This window comes from Mustela erminea, chromosome 14 (assembly GCF_009829155.1).
Source record: "Mustela erminea isolate mMusErm1 chromosome 14, mMusErm1.Pri, whole genome shotgun sequence".
Classification (NCBI taxonomy): domain Eukaryota; kingdom Metazoa; phylum Chordata; class Mammalia; order Carnivora; family Mustelidae; genus Mustela; species Mustela erminea.
In genome coordinates, this window is record NC_045627.1 from 5,160,655 (window position 1) to 5,178,039 (window position 17,385).

Genomic DNA, 17,385 nt, shown 5'->3' on the forward strand with positions numbered 1-17,385 from the left:
ATCCCAGCACCCTGGGATCTCGACCCGAGCTGAAGGCAGAGACTTTAACCCACTGAGCCACCTAGGCACCCTGCCTTAACTGGTTTTATTCACGTAGGCCATGTCATTGTTCTCAGCACCACGTCATTATCTTGAGGCTGTGTCCTGGGAGCAGTCTCTGGGGATGAGAAAGGCAAGTGGAACCCACACACCAAGGGGTGGGTGGGCAGTGAGAAGCCTCTGATTGCCGGGGTCCAGCTCATGGAGCAGCTGGTGGCCCGTCTTTTCGGTGACCTTCCCCAGAAGTCCCCCTCATTGCCCTGGGCAGGTCTGATGCTCTGTTACTTCTCCCTGCTGGCCCGTGGTTCTGTGATTTAGAGGCTGAGCCGGCCTCTGCCTTGGGTTCTTTACCTTCCTGCCGTTCTCACAGCCCACTCCCCGGAGGCCTCGCGGAGGCATGTGCTCTGTGAGTGGGACTGGGGTAGAATCTGTGTCAGCTGCTCCTTCCTCCCCGTTACGCCTCTGCTTTGTCCCATTTCCAGCACGTGCCACTGGCTGCCTCTCCCCGGACATGGCAGTTCAGGCACTGCTCCTTCGGAAGCAAACTTACATGTCCGTGATGAGCTGGTGGTTTTTTCAAACCTTACACCGAGAAAATGTGTATGGGTTGTTCTTTTTTTGTATTGATTCTAATTTTTTTAACTTTATTTGGATACACTTTGACTCTTAGAGAAAATAACAGGAATAAGAATAATGCCAGACCACCCATATACGTGTTACGCAGAATCACCTGTTTTTACTGTTTGCCCTGTTGTTTGTCCATCCTCTCTCTCTGCGCATGCACGTGTGTGTCTGTTCGTAACAACATACCAGTTTAAAGAGGGAACCATTTGAGTATATTGCAGTCACTGGGGTTTTATTCAGTATATTTTTCAGTATATTTGTGTATATACTGAATGTTTATATTCAGTTATTTATAAACATAAGTGTATATATTAAACATATATTTATATAAAATATAAATATATTTATGTAAGTAAAATATATTCAGTATATTTATATATAAAGTTCAGTATATTTTTCCAAAGAATAAGCATATGCTCTTATGTAATTGGTACAGTTCTCAGCCTCAGTACATTTTTACACCAAGAAAATACTGATGGGGGCAGGGCACCTGTGTGGCTCAGTCAGTTAAGCGTCTGCCTTCGGCTCAGGTCATGATCCCAAGGTCCTGAGATTGAGTCCCATGGCTGGGTCCCTGCTCAGTGGGGAGTCTGCTTCTCCCTCTGTCGCTGCTCTCTCTCTCAAATAAATAAATACAATCTTAAAAAAAAAAAAAGAAATACTAATAATCTTCCATTCCCAGGCCTGTTTTGTCAGTTGACTGGATGATGTCCCTTGTAGCAGGTTCAGGGTCAAGTGTTGGGTGTAGCTGCCATATCTCCACAGCCTCCTTCAATCTGGAACATTTCCTTAGTCATCCTTTGTCCTTTGTGACCTTGACATCTTTGAGGAATACAGTTCTACTCTAATGGAACTTTCCTTTTGGGAGCTTTTCTGCTTGTTTGCGGTAACTTCAGTCAGAATGCTACGTAAGCCGTGACGCACGTTTCTCGGGCGTCTCATCCAGAGGCACTCGATGTTTGCTGATGTTTGTTTTGATTACCTGAGTGAAGAATTGTCATGTCCCCACTGTGCATTTACTCTTCTTTCCTTTGAAATTCATAAGCAGTGAGTGGGGAGACACTTTAAGACCATGGACATCCTTGTCATGAAAATTCTCCTGGTTCTCCTTCTTTTTTAGCTTTCTTAGATTATCTGAAAGTAATACTTTCCATGGAGGCTTTATCTGGAAAGCCAGTTTAACTACTGCCTTTTGGAATACTTCCTGGAACAGGGTGAGTGGTAGCTAAGAGTAGGATTGCTGTGCATCGGAAAGGCGAACCACAAGAGCCGTGATGGTTGATTTTTCCTCATCAGAGCTGTGCCTGTTCACTTCTCTCCGGCCTCCTTGTTAGTGAGACAAGAAGTCATCACTGTTTTCCTGTAGCTAAAACATTCAACCTTCTCTCTTCTGAGCAGTATGTAATAAAAGGGTATCAGACCTCAAAAATAACTTGAATGAAAAGTTTAGGGGTGCCTGAGTGGCTCAGTGAGTTAAAGCCTCTGCCTTTGGCTCGGGTCATGATCTCAGGGTCCTAGGATTGAGCCCTGCATCAGGCTGTCCACTCGGCGGGGAGCCTGCTTCTCTCTCTCTTTCTGCCTCCCTCTCTGCCTACTTGTGATCTACGTCAAATAAATAAAAAAATCTTCAAGAAAAAAAAAAGTTTAAATACTGAGTGAGATTTTTACTCAGTAAGAGGAATTATTATAAGCGCAGCTACTGTTAACACCGCTAGCCGATAAGGAAGTGGCAGGAGTGAGCACCTCTGGGGGTGCCTGGTCCCGTCTCGCTGTGTGTAAAGGAGGGAGGCCTGCTCCTGTGGCGGGGTTGGGTGGGGGGACGTCACATCTGCCTACTAAAGCAGACTGTGCTCTGTCCTGGATAAAATGATGTCGATGACGTGAATTGTTCTGCTACCCCAACTATGTCATCCTTTTTGAGAAATTAAAAGTAATGTGGTTCCTCCAGAAACAGATGAGGATGTTTATGGCTCTGCCTCCATAGCCCCTAGAAACTGAAGTGCTCCTACTTCTCATTGGAGAGAAAAGTCCTTACAGGACTTACTGTCCTGTAATGAATTCCTTCATATCTTTCTTTTAGCATCTCGGATCCTTTCCTTCCCTTTCTTTACTTCCTTGGCCTGACAATGCACAAGTGGTATCGCACGTGGGGATGGAAGGGAGCTCTGGCATCAGGTGATCTTGGCTTTGACTCTGAGCTCTCACTTGGGGGCTCAGTCTGTGCTCCTCCTCTGTAAACCAGGCAGACAGCTGCGGGGTGGAGTTATTAGGACTGAAAGCAACATTGTTAGTAAAGCGTGTGTGTCCCGGGCGGCTAGGGGTGCAGATAGGGACAGGTGTACTTATCTCTCTCAAGAAGGTGAGCAAGGTGATGGGTAGGAGAACCTCAGGAGGAGCCTCACATTAGCAGTTTGCCACAAAGCTCCCCAGGGGCCAGAGCAAGCTGTAGGTCTGTCATGGAGACCCACAAGCTCAGATGTCCAGGCTGGTCCCAAGGTGCTGGGATCTCAAGGGGTAGTGGGTTCTCCATGCACAGGGCTGACTGTCAGCCAGCAGATGCTGTTTCGGTCCTGGGATAGTTCTCGTAGCTTGCAAGATAGCATCGGTGCCGTCTGGTGCTCTACGATTGGGTGCTCACGTGGGTAAGCTCTAGGGAGGCCAGTTAGGACATCCCGGTGGAGCCTCAGCCCAGTCTGCTTGGCCCTGGGGTGGGAATCTCTGGCATTTGGGTGGGCACCGCTCCCACCCAGAGCACGCCCAAGGGGAGAAGGGCTGGGCTGCAGGGTGTGGCAGGCCGTCTAGACAGCTCACCCTGGCTACCAGCTGGTGCCTTCATCCCTGGGGACACGAGATCTACATGCCAACCAGACTGCTAAGGGGGTCTGAAACTTTAGGCTTGGAATAAGCACACGGAGAGGTCTAATTGGAGCCCTTCACTTTTAGTTCCTAACTTCAGATGTTGAGCAGTTGTGGGCTTGGCGGCAGCCGCTGTCCCCACCACGTGCTTTCCTGGCCTCCCAGAACCGGTGGGTTTGCGGGGAAGGACCCTAGTTCTGCTGCCAGAATTCTGGCGGATGCTCCCCAGTTGTTTCCCATGACTTTTGATACCTGTTGTCGTAGACAGGCCAGCTCAGAAGCTGGTCCTTGTATCTGATACTTAAAAAAAAAAAAAAACCTAAGACCACCAGAAATATTTATTAAGTAAATAATTCACAATAAGGCAAAAGCCACATTAATTAGCTTTTTCTTGGATCAGTATTTTGGTTAAATGAAATTGCCTCCGTTCAGTATATCCGTTAAATGAATTGACCACTTTGGTTAAATGAAATTACCTTTTCTTTTGTGTTCTTAAAAGTACATGTGAAGATTAAACAAAAACAAAAGTCACAATTTTCAGGTCTCTGGCATAATTGGTACACAGATAATTTGTTGTTGCGCTAAATCGATTTAATCTTTTCAGAAAGCAAACTAGCTGAGTGTAAGCAAAGCTGTAAAATTATTCATAGCTTCCCTTACCCCTGGCTGGTCAGTTTTAGGACCATATCCTGAAGAAATCTCTTCTCCCTCAGAACAAACAGAAGAGGTAAAATATGTTTTGCCCCATGTGTTTCTCCCTTTCCGAGACTGTGAAAGTGGATGGATAGTCCTGTGACCTGTAGGCCTGGCTGAGGAGTGGTGCATGATTCGTGCCCTCCTGCTGCCTCGTGGTACCCTGCAGAGAGAGGAGGTGCAAGGGAGAAGGGCCGCACCCCAGATGTGCACATAGTGATGTTCGCCTGCGGCCCAAGGCGGCCTGAGGTGCTGCACGAGCACCTTACTCCATCCGTTCAGGTTCAGATACAGGCTCTCCAGGGTCTCCTTCTGACTTCCCTGCAACCAGCACCCGGGAGGACTGTGGGGGTTCCTGACCATTTTCAAACCTGGGCCCTGGGGCTGTCAGGTTGCGTCTTTATGAACTCAGAATTTGGAACAATGTAAACATGGTATGTGCTCACTGGCTTGTTTTTTGTTTGCCTCTACAGTTGCTTGACATTCTGTAAAAACAATTTTGAATATGATAGTGGTCCTTTTAAATTTTTTTTTTAAGATTTAATTTAACTTTTTCTTTTTTCTTTTTTCTTTTTTTTTTTGAGAGAGAGCAGGAGCAGGGGTATGGCAGAGAGAGAAAGAGAATTGAAAGCAGACTTCCTGTTGCACACAGAGCCTGACACAGGGCTCAGTCCCATAACACTGAGACCATGACCTGAGCCAAAGACAAGAGTTGGACACTCAACTGACTGAGCCGCCCAGGCGCCCCGACACTGGCTCTTGTATTTCACTCTTGAATGTATGGTCCTGAGTTATCTAGAAAAACCAGTCTTGACAGGCTTCTCAGTGGCTTAGCATCTGGTATCTGCCTCTCACTTGAGCACCAATAACAGATTTTTCATCAAAAACCCCAGGCTTATTTTTGAGATTCCTACAGTTTCTGGATGATAGAAGTCCCTAATTTTGGACAGAGAGGATTTTATATAAACTAATGTTTTAAAGTGAGCATTTCCAGTTGGTAGAACAGAACGTATGCATGTGTGTCCAGATATCTTTGTGCAGGTGCTTAATGTTTGTGAGCGGTCATGGGTGAATGTTGCAGAGACTCCAAGGAAGGGTGGTTTTGGAGCCTCGTGCTTTATGTTTGTATCTACTCGTGTGTATTTACATACATGTCCGCGTTCACTACCTCCCCACATACATACACCCAAATACATACATATACACAGGCATACACACATGATTTTTTTTTATTTTTATTTTTTAATTTTTATTTCTTTTCAGTGTTCCAAGATTTTGTTCATGCACCACACCCAGTGCTGCATGCATTATGTGCCCTCCTTAATACCCACCACCAGGTTCACCCAACTCCCCATCCCCCTCCCCTCCAAGACCCTCAGTTTGTTTCTCAGAGTCCACAGTCTCTCATGCTTCATCTCCCCCTCTGATTTCCCCCAACTCACTTCTCTCCTTCTCCCTGTGTCCTCCCTGTTATTCCTTATGTTCCACAAATAAGTGAAACCATATGATAATTGACTGTCTCTGCTTGACTTATTTCACTCAGCATAATCTCTTCCAGTCCCATCCATGTTGATAGAGAAGTTGGGTATTCATCCTTTCTGATGGAGGCATAACACTCCATAGTGTATATGAACCACATCTTCTTTATCCATTTGTCTGTTGAAGAGCGTCTTGGCTCTTTCTGCAGTTTGGCGATTGTGGCCATTGCTGCTATAAACATTGGGGTACAGATGGTCCATCTTTTCACTACATCTGTATCTTTGTGGTAAATACCCAGTAGTGCAATTGCAAGGTCATAGGGTAGCTCTGTTTTTAATTTCTTAAGGAATCTCCACATTGTTTTCCAAAGTGATTGCACCAACTTGCATTCCCACCAATAGTGTAATAGGATTCCCCTTTCTCCACATATTCTCCAACACATTTTGTTTACTGTCTTGTTGATTTTAGCCATTCTAACTGGTGTACGGTGGTATCTCTGTGTGGTTTTGATTTGAATCTCCCTGATGGCTAGTGATGATGAACATTTTTTCATGTGTCTGATGGCCATTTGTATGTCTTCATTGGAGAAGTGTCTGTTCATGTCTTCTGCTCATTTTTTGACATGATTATGTTTTGTGTGTGTTGAGTTTGAGGAGTTTTTTATAGATTACTTTGTCCATAGTGTCATTTGTGAATATCTTCTCCCATTCCATGGGTTGCCTCTTTGTTTTGTTGACTGTTTCCTTTGCTGTGCAGAAGCTTTTGATCTTGATGAACTCCCAAAAGTTCATTTTCGCTTTTGTTTCCTTTGCTTTTGGAGACGTCTTGAAAGAAGTTGGTGTGGCCGATGTCAGAGAGGTTACTGCCTTGTTCTCCTCAAGGATTTTCATAGATTTCTGCCTCATATGGAGGCCTTTTATCCATTTCGAGTTTACTTTTGCATATGATGCAAGAGAATGGTCGAGTTTCATTCTTTTATATATAGCTGTCCAATTTTCCCAACACCACTTATTGAAGGGACTGTCTTTTTTCCACTGTTTATTTTTTCCTGCTTTGTCGAGGATTAGTTGACTGTAGAATTGTGGGTCCATATCTGGGCCCTCTATTCTGTTCCACTGGTCTGTTTGTCTGTTTTTGTGCCAGTATCATACTGTCTTGGTGATCACAGCTTTGTAGTAAAGCTTGAAATCAGGCAACGTGATGCCCCCAGTTTTGTTTTTCCTTTTCAACATTTCCTTTACAATTCAGGATCTCTTCTGTTTCCATACCAATTCTAGGATTGTTTGTTCCAGCTCTTTGAAAAATGCCGGTGGAATTTTGATGGTAAGGGCATTGAAAGTATAGATTGCTCTAGGCAGTATAGATACTTTAACAATGCTTATTCTTCTAATCCATGAGCATGGAATGGTCTTCCATCTTTTTGTGTCTTTTTCGATTTCTTTCATGAGTGTTCTGTAGCTCCTTGAGTACAGATCCTTTACCTCTTTGGATAGGTTTATTCCTAGTTATCTTACGGTTTTTTGTGCTATAGTAAACAATCTATTCTCTAATTTCCCTTTCTGTATTTTCATTGTTAGTGTATAAGAAAACAGCTGATTTCTGTACATTGTCTTCATACCCTGCCACTTTACTGAATTGCTGTATGAGTTCTAGTAGTTTGGGGGTGGAGTCTTTTGGGTTTTCCCTATAAATTATCATGTCATCTGCGAAGAGAGAGAGTTTGAGTTCTTCATTGCCAATTTGAATACCTTTTATTTCTCTTTGTTGTCTGATTGCTGTTGCTAGGACTTCTAGTACTATGTTGAACAAGAGTGGTGAGAGTGGGCATCCTTCCCGTATTCCTGATCTCAGTGGAAAGGCTGTCAGCTTTTCCCCTTGAGGATGATACTTGCTGTGGGTTTTTCATAGATAGATTTTATGAAGTTGAGGAACGTTCCCTCTATCCCTGTACTTTGAAGAGTTTTAATCAGGAACGGATGCTGTATCTTGTCAAATGCTTTTTTTTTTCTTTTTTTTTTAATTTAATTTATTTTTTAATGTTTTACTTTACTTTTCTTCCTTCTTTTAAGATTTTATTCATTCATTTGACAGAGAGGCAGGCAGAGAGAGAGAGAGAGAGAGGGAAGCAGGCTCCCTGCAGAGCAGAGAGCCCGATGCGGGGCTCGATCCCAGGACCCTGAGATCATGACCCGAGCTGAAGGCAGCAGCCTAACCCACTGAGCCACCCAGGCGCCCCTCAAATGCTTTTTCTGCATCAATTGAGAGGACCATGTGGTTCTCTCGTCTCTTACTGATTTGTTCTATCACACTGATTGATTTGCGAATGTTGAACCACCCCTGCATACCAGGGATAAATCCTACCTGGTCACGGTGGATAATCTTTTTAGTGTGCTGTTGGATCCTATTAGATAGGATCTTGTTGAGAATTTTGGCATCCATATTCATCAGTGATATTGGTCTGAAATTCTCCATTTTGGTGGGGTCTTTGCCTGGTGTGGGGATCAGGGTAATGCAGGCTTCATAGAAAGTGTCTGGAAGTTTTCCTTCTGTTTCTATTTTTTGAAACAGCTTCAGGAGGATAGGTATTATTTCTTCTATAAATGTTTGGTACAATTTCCCTGGGAATCCATCAGGTCCCAGACTCTTGTTTTTTGGGAGGTTTTTGATCACTGCTTCAATCTTGTTACCAGAGATTGGTCTATTCAGATTGTCAGTTTCTTCCTGATTCAGTTTTGGAAATTTATACGTTTCCAGGAATGCATCCATTTCATCTAGGTTGCTTGACTTACTGGCATATAACTGTTGAGAATAATTTCTGATGATTGTTCCTATTTCCTTGGTGTTAGTCTTGATCTCTCCCTTTTCATTCATAATTTTATCAATTTGGGTCCTCTCACTTTTCTTTTGGATTACTTTTGCAGTTGGCTTATCGATCTTACTGATTCTTTCAAACAACCAGCTTCTAGTTTCGTTGATGTGTTCTGTATCTCTAGTTTCTATCTCATTGATCTCTGCTCTAACCTTGATTATTTCCCTTCTAGTGTGTGGGGTTAGCTTAACTTGTTGTTGATTTTCCAGTTCTTTAAGGTGTAAAGACAGCTGGTGTGTTCTGGATTTTTCAGTATTTTTGAGTGAGGCTTGGATGGCAATGTATTTCTCCCTTAGGACCACCTTTGTCAGATCCCATAGGTTTCAGACCAATCACACACATTCTTCATATGGTTTCTCTTTGTCTGAATTGACTGCTTTCAAACTATCATTTTCATGTGCCAGACAGAGTTCTGTTTGGCTTCTGGATGGTGCCCTGTGTGAAGATGACATCCATCATTAGTCCCAGTTTCTGGAGGCAGCAGAATGCCCCAAGTACTCCTTGGTCAGAGCTCATTGGAATGCCTTGCTCTTTTGGGATCATCTGTTTTTATGCTGATGAGCTGGTACCTGACTATTTTTTAAATTTCTCCCAATTTTGGCATTCATTTTCAAAGAAAAAATTTGGAAATGACAGTGACTGGTTCCATAGGTGCTCACCTCTCCTCCCTCACCCCATCAGTGGGGTGCGCTAGCTGCCTTGGCTCCGCTTTGCATCACTCAGTTCCGTGGGAAAGAAAAAGATGAATATGACCTTGTCCCGCCCCTGAAGGGGAAACGTCGTAAGTGTGGGTGTGTGTGCGTGTGTGGGTACATGCCCGCGTGTATATGTGTGGGCGTGCATGTGTACCCCTCTCCACACACACAGGATACAATTTAAAGTTAAAAATGCAGTACATTAGAAACACGGAAGTTTGGTTAAGTATAGAGACCAGCTCTTGGATGACTACAGTGGGCCCCTTCCTGGCCTTTCTGCTAGTGAAGTGAGTGGGAAAATAGGTGTGTGATACTAAGTCGGCAGATGAGAAGAGTGCCCTTTATATAAAAGTTTGACAACCACTGTTCTAATGCTTCCCTTCAGGAACTGCCTCAGACTGGACCCCATAGTCTCACATCGTCTGTTCCAAAAGATTACCCGCTTGTCCCTGATGCCACACAGCTAGCAGCCTTTCAGGAAGAACCCGTGACCATCCCTGGCTTAGCATCCCTCGGCTGTTGGATAGAACCCACAGCCCTCCGTGTCCCTTACAGGCTTCAGGACCTGCCACTCAGCCCTGTCCCTCACCGGCTGCCATGTGTACCCCGCCAGCCGCACCACACTCTAACTTCGGGATTCTCAGTTGGAGACAGATCTGGTTGAACTCAGCCACACATTCTGAGAATGAACTGACGTAATTATTTATGGAATCTAAGAACTGGAGTAAAAATCAGCTTTAGAGTTTTCAGAGTCATCATTTATACAAAGATCCATAAAATGTGTTGTCACTCAGCATTCACCGAAGAGTTACGTGTTCTTTTGTGTCCCCACTGCCGCAAGACCATTCAGAGTCCTGTCCGCTTTCTCTGGGAAGGCTTTCCAGGGAGGGCATGGATGTTAGTGGTCAGTGGTTATGGAGCAAATGGCCGCAGAACTGAGGAGTTTAGAACCATGGACTTTATCTTACATGGTTTTCCTGGGTCAGGAGTCCAGGAAGGGCTTAGCCGGGTGGTTCGGGCTCAGGCTCAGTCACGAGGTTACAGTCATCCCATGCTTGACTGAGACGTTCCGCCTCCCAGCTCACTCTCACGGTTGTCAGGAGGCCTCTGTTCCCTACTACGTGCTTTCTGAGCGTGCTTACTTACACCATGGCGCTCGCCTTCCCCAGAGGAAACGATCTGAGAGAGAGATTGAGACCAAGCTGGACGCAGAGGTCTTTTCTACCTAATTTCAGAGGGGGACATGCCATCCCTTCACCATGCTGCTGATCACAGAGACCAGCCCTGGAACTGTAGGAGGGGTCAGAGCAAGGGTGGGAGCCAAAGGAGCTGGGAGGCCCTGGGGCCCGTGGAGGCTGGCTGCCGCACCTGTTCCGAGAGCGGCTCGGAAGGAAGGAGAGGGGTGAAGTCGTTAGAGAGGGAATCTGCAGTTCAAAGGGCATAGTCCTGCTCACTTGTTTTTCTTCTAAACAGGACCCCTTTCCTTTTACCATTCAGTTCTCTCCACCAGCCCTCGCAGTGCACACTGTGAACCACACAGGCATTTGCGTGCAGCGGTTACGTCCTCCAGACAGGGAGGCTCCCGAAACTCAGAACCACACACAAAAAGAGGCCAGTTTTACTAATAAGGGCTCCCAGGCTTGCTGTCTCATTTCTTTTAAACCTGAGGCATGCGGGTGCTGCTTATTTCCTGGGTGTATATAATTACAAAGCTTGGTTATTACGGGAACCATTCTAGAAGAGTGAAAATAGCCAGGAACCTGGGTTGCTTGGGGAACTGAATTTTCTGATTGCTGCAGTTTCCGAGGGAGGTCCCCCAGATCTGTTTGCCAGCGAGTCCCCTGTAGACTGAGAGGTCGTCTCCCACCTTCCAAAGCTTAGTTGGTGAGTGACTGGGGAGTAGGACCCCGGGGCCCTTTGTTTATTAACATGACTTGGGTGTCTTTGTCATCTTCAGGCTGGTTCCAGCAGTGGCCCAGAGCACAGAGTGTGCATCATCGACGAGATCGGGAAGATGGAGCTCTTCAGTCAGCCTTTTATCCAGGCTGTTCGTCAGACACTGGCCGCCCCAGGGACTGTCGTCCTGGGCACGATCCCAGTACCGAAAGGAAAACCGCTGGCCCTCGTGGAAGAAATCAGAAACAGAAACGACGTTCAGGTGTTCAGTGTGAGTACAGCTGGTTTCCTGTGCCTATAAAAACGGAGCAGGTGGGGCGCCTGGGTGGCTCAGTGGGTTAAGCCGCTGCCTTCAGCTCAGGTCATGATCTCAGGGTCCTGGGATCGAGCCCTCCATCGGCCTCTCTGCTCAGCAGGGAGCCTGCTTCCCTTCCTCTCTTTCTCTGTCTGCCTCTCTGCCTACTTGTGATCTCTGTCTGTCAAAATCTTAAAAAAAAAAAAAAAACAATGGGGCGGGTGACCTCAGACATGGGGGAGGCTTTGAAATGTACCTTTGCTTTGAATTACCATTTTCCCCCCTCAGAGGCTAGATCCAGGTGAGTCTGATTTTCTAAGAATATATAGAACGTACATTTTGCCTGTCCTCAATGACAAAACGCACTTCCCTGTGGCCCCAGCGTGGAACACAGCCTCCAGCTGCTGGAGAGCAGCACCGCGCAGTAGAATGGCCAGTGAGGGTGGAAATGCCCCGTCCGCACTGGGTGGTAGCCATCAGCCACCTGTGACTCCTTACGCTTAAATGAAAAATGCATTTCTTCAGTCACTCTGCCTTCCTGGGCAGAGCCAGTGCAGAGTGCGTCAGGCCAGGTGATAGAGGCAGAGCAGCTGCCCAGGCCTCACCCGCAGGTCCAGCGGGCGCACGGAGCTGTAGGCCCGCCCTGACCTCACGAGTGGGGCCCCAGGCCTGGGCCCAGCGGTGTGCTTTCAGAAGCCCTCGTGCGGTTGCCGGGTGCCCGTCGGTGGGTGGGTGTGTGGTGGAGCACGTGTGAGTGAGGGCAGGCTCCGTCCTGCCAGCTGGTGGCCATGTCCCAAGCCAGTGCCTGGGCCTCTGATAGCACTGCTGGCACTTGGCCCACGTACATGATGTCCTTTTCCCTTTGTCTCTTCAGGGCCTTCTTAGCTCGTTGTTTTGTCCTGAGCCCCTTCATCTGTGTCAGGGAGAGAGCCACGTTCCCAGCTGAGCCCGGCCTGTCGCCGAGCCCCACTACCAGTGTAACAGCTCAGAGGCCCACAAGCGCCTCGAGAGCAGGTCGGGCTGGCTGGGCACCTCCACCTGGACATGGAGAGTGAGTGCCAGCCGCCCGGTACCACAAGCACCTTACGTCACTGGCTAAAATGCCACCACTGTGGCTCGCCCGCCCTGTGGGGTGTCCACGTGTCATCACCAGCATATCCTGGGGTGCTCTTGTGGCAGTAAACCATGTTAGGGTTTGAGCAGCTGGACTTGGAAAACTTCGTGCCTGTCTGCCTTCATTTACTCAGTAGAAAGTGAGCAGCACCGTGTGCTAAGTGGTGATGCTGGCAGGGAGTGACCAGGTCGGTGCCCTCCGTCCGGATCGCGCGGTCTAACAGGGGCTCGGCCCACCGGTGTTAGCTAATCACCACAGCATGTATCGACAAGGGCAAAGAAAACAACTACTGGGGTGATGTAGCCCTTGGGCTGGAGGCCTTTGGGAAGGGAGGTGCTGACCCCGGAGGGAGCTGCCCAAGGTGCTGAGAACCCTGAAAAGTCACATGTTCAGTGACATCTCCGGAGTCGGGGGGGTCTTGTGTGCAGAGTTTCATGTTGCTCACGCCATCTCTTACTTTACACAGCCTCAAGGTTAGAGTTTTTGGTTGTGATTCTAGAGTTTCTGTGGAAGTAGAGGGAGAGAGGAGGAAAGACCATTAATCTTCAGGCCAGGTGGCTTCCAGGCTGGAAGGTGGGGGCGTTGCTGCCCTTCAACTCCGGAGACTGGCAGTCCCTGCAAACCAGTGTCATCTCCAAGTCCTAGATGGGATTGAGGGGCTGCGGCTGCTATATCCAGGAAAAAACGGGGTGTATCTTAAGATAATAGCTCATTTTCTCTTAGGACTGGAAATTATTCTCCAGGCAAGGTAATCATTGTTCCTAATGATGTGTAAATAAAGTGACTAGCTTTGGGTTAATTATGTGAGAGATAGGGGCTCATAAGCCCCATTGTTCTTATCTGTTTTGTGTTCCTTTCAGGCTGGTGTGGGCTTTCTCTTCCCCTTTTACAAATGAAGAATCTCATTCTCCTTATTGCAAGTCCAGGGGTGGGATTATCTATTTTCTGGTCCTGTCCCTTTCTCATATGCAGAGAAGTTCTCTGAACCCTGTCTGAGAGCAGCTTATGCACCCAGCCCTTGGTCCAAGGTACCGCAGAAGCATGTTCCCTTCCCTCGAGAGACGTAGGTGATATGACATCAACATCTGGAAGCAGAGAAGGGAGAGAACTCTGTGGGGAGAAGTGGCCTGGGGGACATGGTTCCTGGGTGGGTTTTTAAGGAGGAAGTGGAGAAAAGAAGGAAGAACATAGCGGGTGAGGAAGTAAGTTCTGTAGCATGGGGAGGGCCGCCTCCCCGTGCTGACAACCGAGCATGTTAGAACGTGGTCATGGGACTGAACTCAAGAGGGAAAGGATTCCACTGAGGTACTCCTGTTACCTAGACTTACTGATAGCATCGGTAAACAGCACTCCTTTTCAGAAAAACCCTCTGAACGCTTCCTGTTCCACGTAAAGTGGAATAGACCCTTTCCGTATCCTTCCTCTCAAGCGGAGCTGAAAACCTTGGACATTACATATAAACCAAACATCAGGAGACCTGGAGGGTGGAAAGAAGAAGGCACCCTGGCTGGGAAGCGCAGCCAGAGGACAGCACACCAGACACTACTGAACATGGCCTGTCCTACCAGGCACCAGGACAAGCAACTGGAACAGAACAAACATCAGCACATGCCGACGGCAAGGAGATGAGATGTTGGAATTACAGGGCGGGCATCCTGAAACAGCCGTGATGAAGGTGTTTCAGTGATCAGTTACAAACATGCTGGAAACAAGTGAAAATAGGAAGTCTCAGTTTTAGCAAAGCTATAGAAGACGTAAAAATCAAAGAAAAACTTTAGAACTATAACATACAGTGACTGATTGAGAAAGTCTGTGGAAGACTCCTCAGGAGAATGGAGATGGACAAAGGGAATATTCGGTAAAGTTGAAGGTAGAACAATAGAAACTGCCTGACAAAGAGCAGACTTCGGGGGGAAAAAACCCACCAAAAAAAAAAAGAAAAAAAAAAGCCTCAGGGACTTATGGTACCATAATAAAAGATCTAACATTCATGTCATTGGAGGATGGTCTTGGTAATTTAGGAGCTTCTATTATCATGGTGCGGGTATGGGTATTGACAGTCCCCTTCCTGAAAATGTTTCTATTTCAGAAGTTTGGTTAATTTTGTTTCTAATGTCTCATAGAGTTTACCAGTCTCTAAGTGGGGCCACTGAAAAATGTTTTCAGTTTATTTCACATTTGTCTGAGCATAATTATGTAAATGCTATAGAGACAAGATAGAAAGCCCGTCATGGATCAAGATGACTAGAAAGAGCTGTGTGCACTGTTTCCCTGGTTCTGTAGCAACATGAAGAAAATACCCGTGCTGGCCCCTTCCTACCACGAGCATGCACAGACGTGTGAAAACGTGAACGCGCATATACAGACACGAGTTCTGTTGTCGTAGTGGCATTTAGAAAGCTTGTCTCATTTGATTTCCTTTGAAATATCTGCTTGCTGGAAATGCTGGCAAACATTATCTGCTGAGGGCCCAGAAGGGACAGCTGGAGCCTGGAGCCTTGACTTAGACGCCACTGTGGGCACCAGGCACTAAGCACCTGGACTGAGGTGCTGTGCTTGGTCCAGGAGATCACCGGGGCACATAGACCTCACAGTACCTGCTGAGGTAGAGCTGCAATCTGTGTTTTATCAATGAGAAGCAGCACAGCGTGTCCAGGGTCGTCAGCTAGGAGGTGGCACAGCTGGGACTCAGACTTCTGTCTGTCCGTCTGCATGGCCTATGCTCTGGCACAACCCTTTTGGTGATAGGGATGATTCAGATGATTTTGCTAAAAATATCTCATTGCTAGAAATTATTTGGATTTTCTACTTTATAAAATTTTACTACAACTAAAATCTCTTCCACTGTGAATTCAAAGCCCTTTATACTTCTTTTTTCCCCATAAAGCAGTTTTTATGCTTTTACTTTTTATTTGTGGAATGCAAGATCACAAGAGTAACACGAACTGGGTCCTGATTTCCTTCCAGTTCGGGCATTCGTAGACCTCTGCTTTCTCATTCCTGCCATGGGTATTTTCATCAAGCCAGGCATAAAGCCATTTTTATCTCACCAGGAATTTGATGCTGTCCTTGGGTTTTGTGGACTTCTGTGGATAACAGGAGTGAGGGAGGGTCTGTTAAGCTCTGCTTCGAAAGCCAGCAGGGTGTTTGTGGACGCTGACAAGCAAGCGAATCCTAAAATGCATGCGGACATGCAGAGGACCCCCTGAAACGGTCTTGGAAAAGAACACTGTTGGGAGACTCTGACTTCATGCTTCTGACTTCAGAACTTCCCACAGAGCTACAGTGACCACAGAGGTACAGCGATCGTGATAGGATAGGACTGGCCGAAGGCTAGTCACATGGATGCGTCAAAGTCCGGAAATAAATCCTTACATCTAAGATCAGTTCATTTTCGGCAAGAGGGCCAGGACAACTTAATGAGGAAAGAATTGCTTTTTAATAAATGGTGCTGGGAGACTGGATATCCACGTGCAAAGGAGGAAAGTTGGTTCCTTACATCGTACACCAGAATTAACTCAAAGTAGATCCTAGGCCTAAACTTAAGAACTAAACTCTACAGCTCTTTTTTTCTTTAATTAATTTATTTATCTGAGAGAGAGCAAGCATGCAGGGAGGGGCAGAGGGCGAGAGCAGACTCTGCTAAACTCTGTGCCTCGTAGAAGAAAATACAGGAGTAAATCTTTGTAAACTTGGGTCAGGCAAAGTCTTACTTGACACAACACGAAAGTAATTTTTGGTTTGGAAACTAACCTTTGTGGAAAAAACAGAGCTAGCGGGACTAGATTCAGGAATCCGCTTATTTTTAGGTTCAGTAAAATAAAGACAGCATGAAACAGGCTAGTAATAACTTTTGATACGTGTTAACTTACAAACATTGTCAAATTTCTTTCTGTAATCCTGTGCTTATTAGGAATTTGTCAAGGTCCTTCGCATAGTTCCAAGGAAAATAGGTGGTTTTGTTTTGCTTTCTTGCATGTCATGTATAGGCACTTAGGGGCATTTTTTTTCTGCGTATGCCTGTGTCCAGAGAGTCACAGCTTCTCTGATGTCCTGGTGCCCAGGTTGTTGACTGGGAACTCTCAGGCCCTCCCGTGGCCCCTGCACACAGCACAGAACAACTTGGATGCTTGAGATGGTCAGGGTCTTCATAATCTGTCTTTTACCACTCAGCTGTATTTTAGAGATAATATTCAGAATTTTCAGAGCCTGGTTAAGCTTAGATTTTAATAAACATTTGCTGAGCTACCACCGCCTTATCCCTGTGTGCCAGACACAGTATGAATGAAATGCCCTGGTCCCCATGGAAGTCAGGGTCTATGTGTCACCAAGTCACCGAGGGCCACTGCGCTGGGCAGGGGCTCAGCTTTCCCTGGGCTTCCAATCATTCTCTGGAGGCCACAGTGTGGAGGGGAGGGCAGACCAGCTTCCTTCCTTGTTCTCTTCCTCGCCCAGTGCCCTCTCCTGGCCAGTCTCTCAGGAAGGACTTTCTGCAAAACCAGATCCTTGGTGGTTGACTACAAGATGGGTTGTGCATGCAGAGAAGGGCCCCTGGCAGGCCAGGTGGTGCTCTGCTCACTCTCGAGTTCGAGAACTTGGCTTTGGAGTACAAGCGCGTCTGTAACTGAACACTGTCGACAGTTTCAAGTACACCTCTAACTGCTGTGATTCTCAGAAATCGTCTTAGGGAAATCAAAGGTGGTGGTGGCGGGGAGTTAGCCAAATATTAATGTAGCTTGGCATTCATTAATTTTAACATGAAAACATTCCCAAAATGTATCTTTCTCGGTTGTTATTTTTTTCTGTGGAACCAAGGCTTGGAGAG

General features: G+C 46.5%; 1 protein-coding gene across 1 annotated transcript in view; it reads left to right on the forward strand.

The window, feature by feature from the left end:
- NTPCR (nucleoside-triphosphatase, cancer-related) overlaps positions 1–17,385 on the forward strand; it is a 40,066-nt gene that overhangs the window by 19,161 nt on the left and 3,520 nt on the right. Inside the window, exon 4 of the mRNA XM_032312901.1 lies at positions 11,213–11,422. Within this exon, the coding sequence (XP_032168792.1) occupies positions 11,213–11,422 (210 nt within the window). The remainder of the gene's footprint in view (positions 1–11,212; positions 11,423–17,385) is intronic.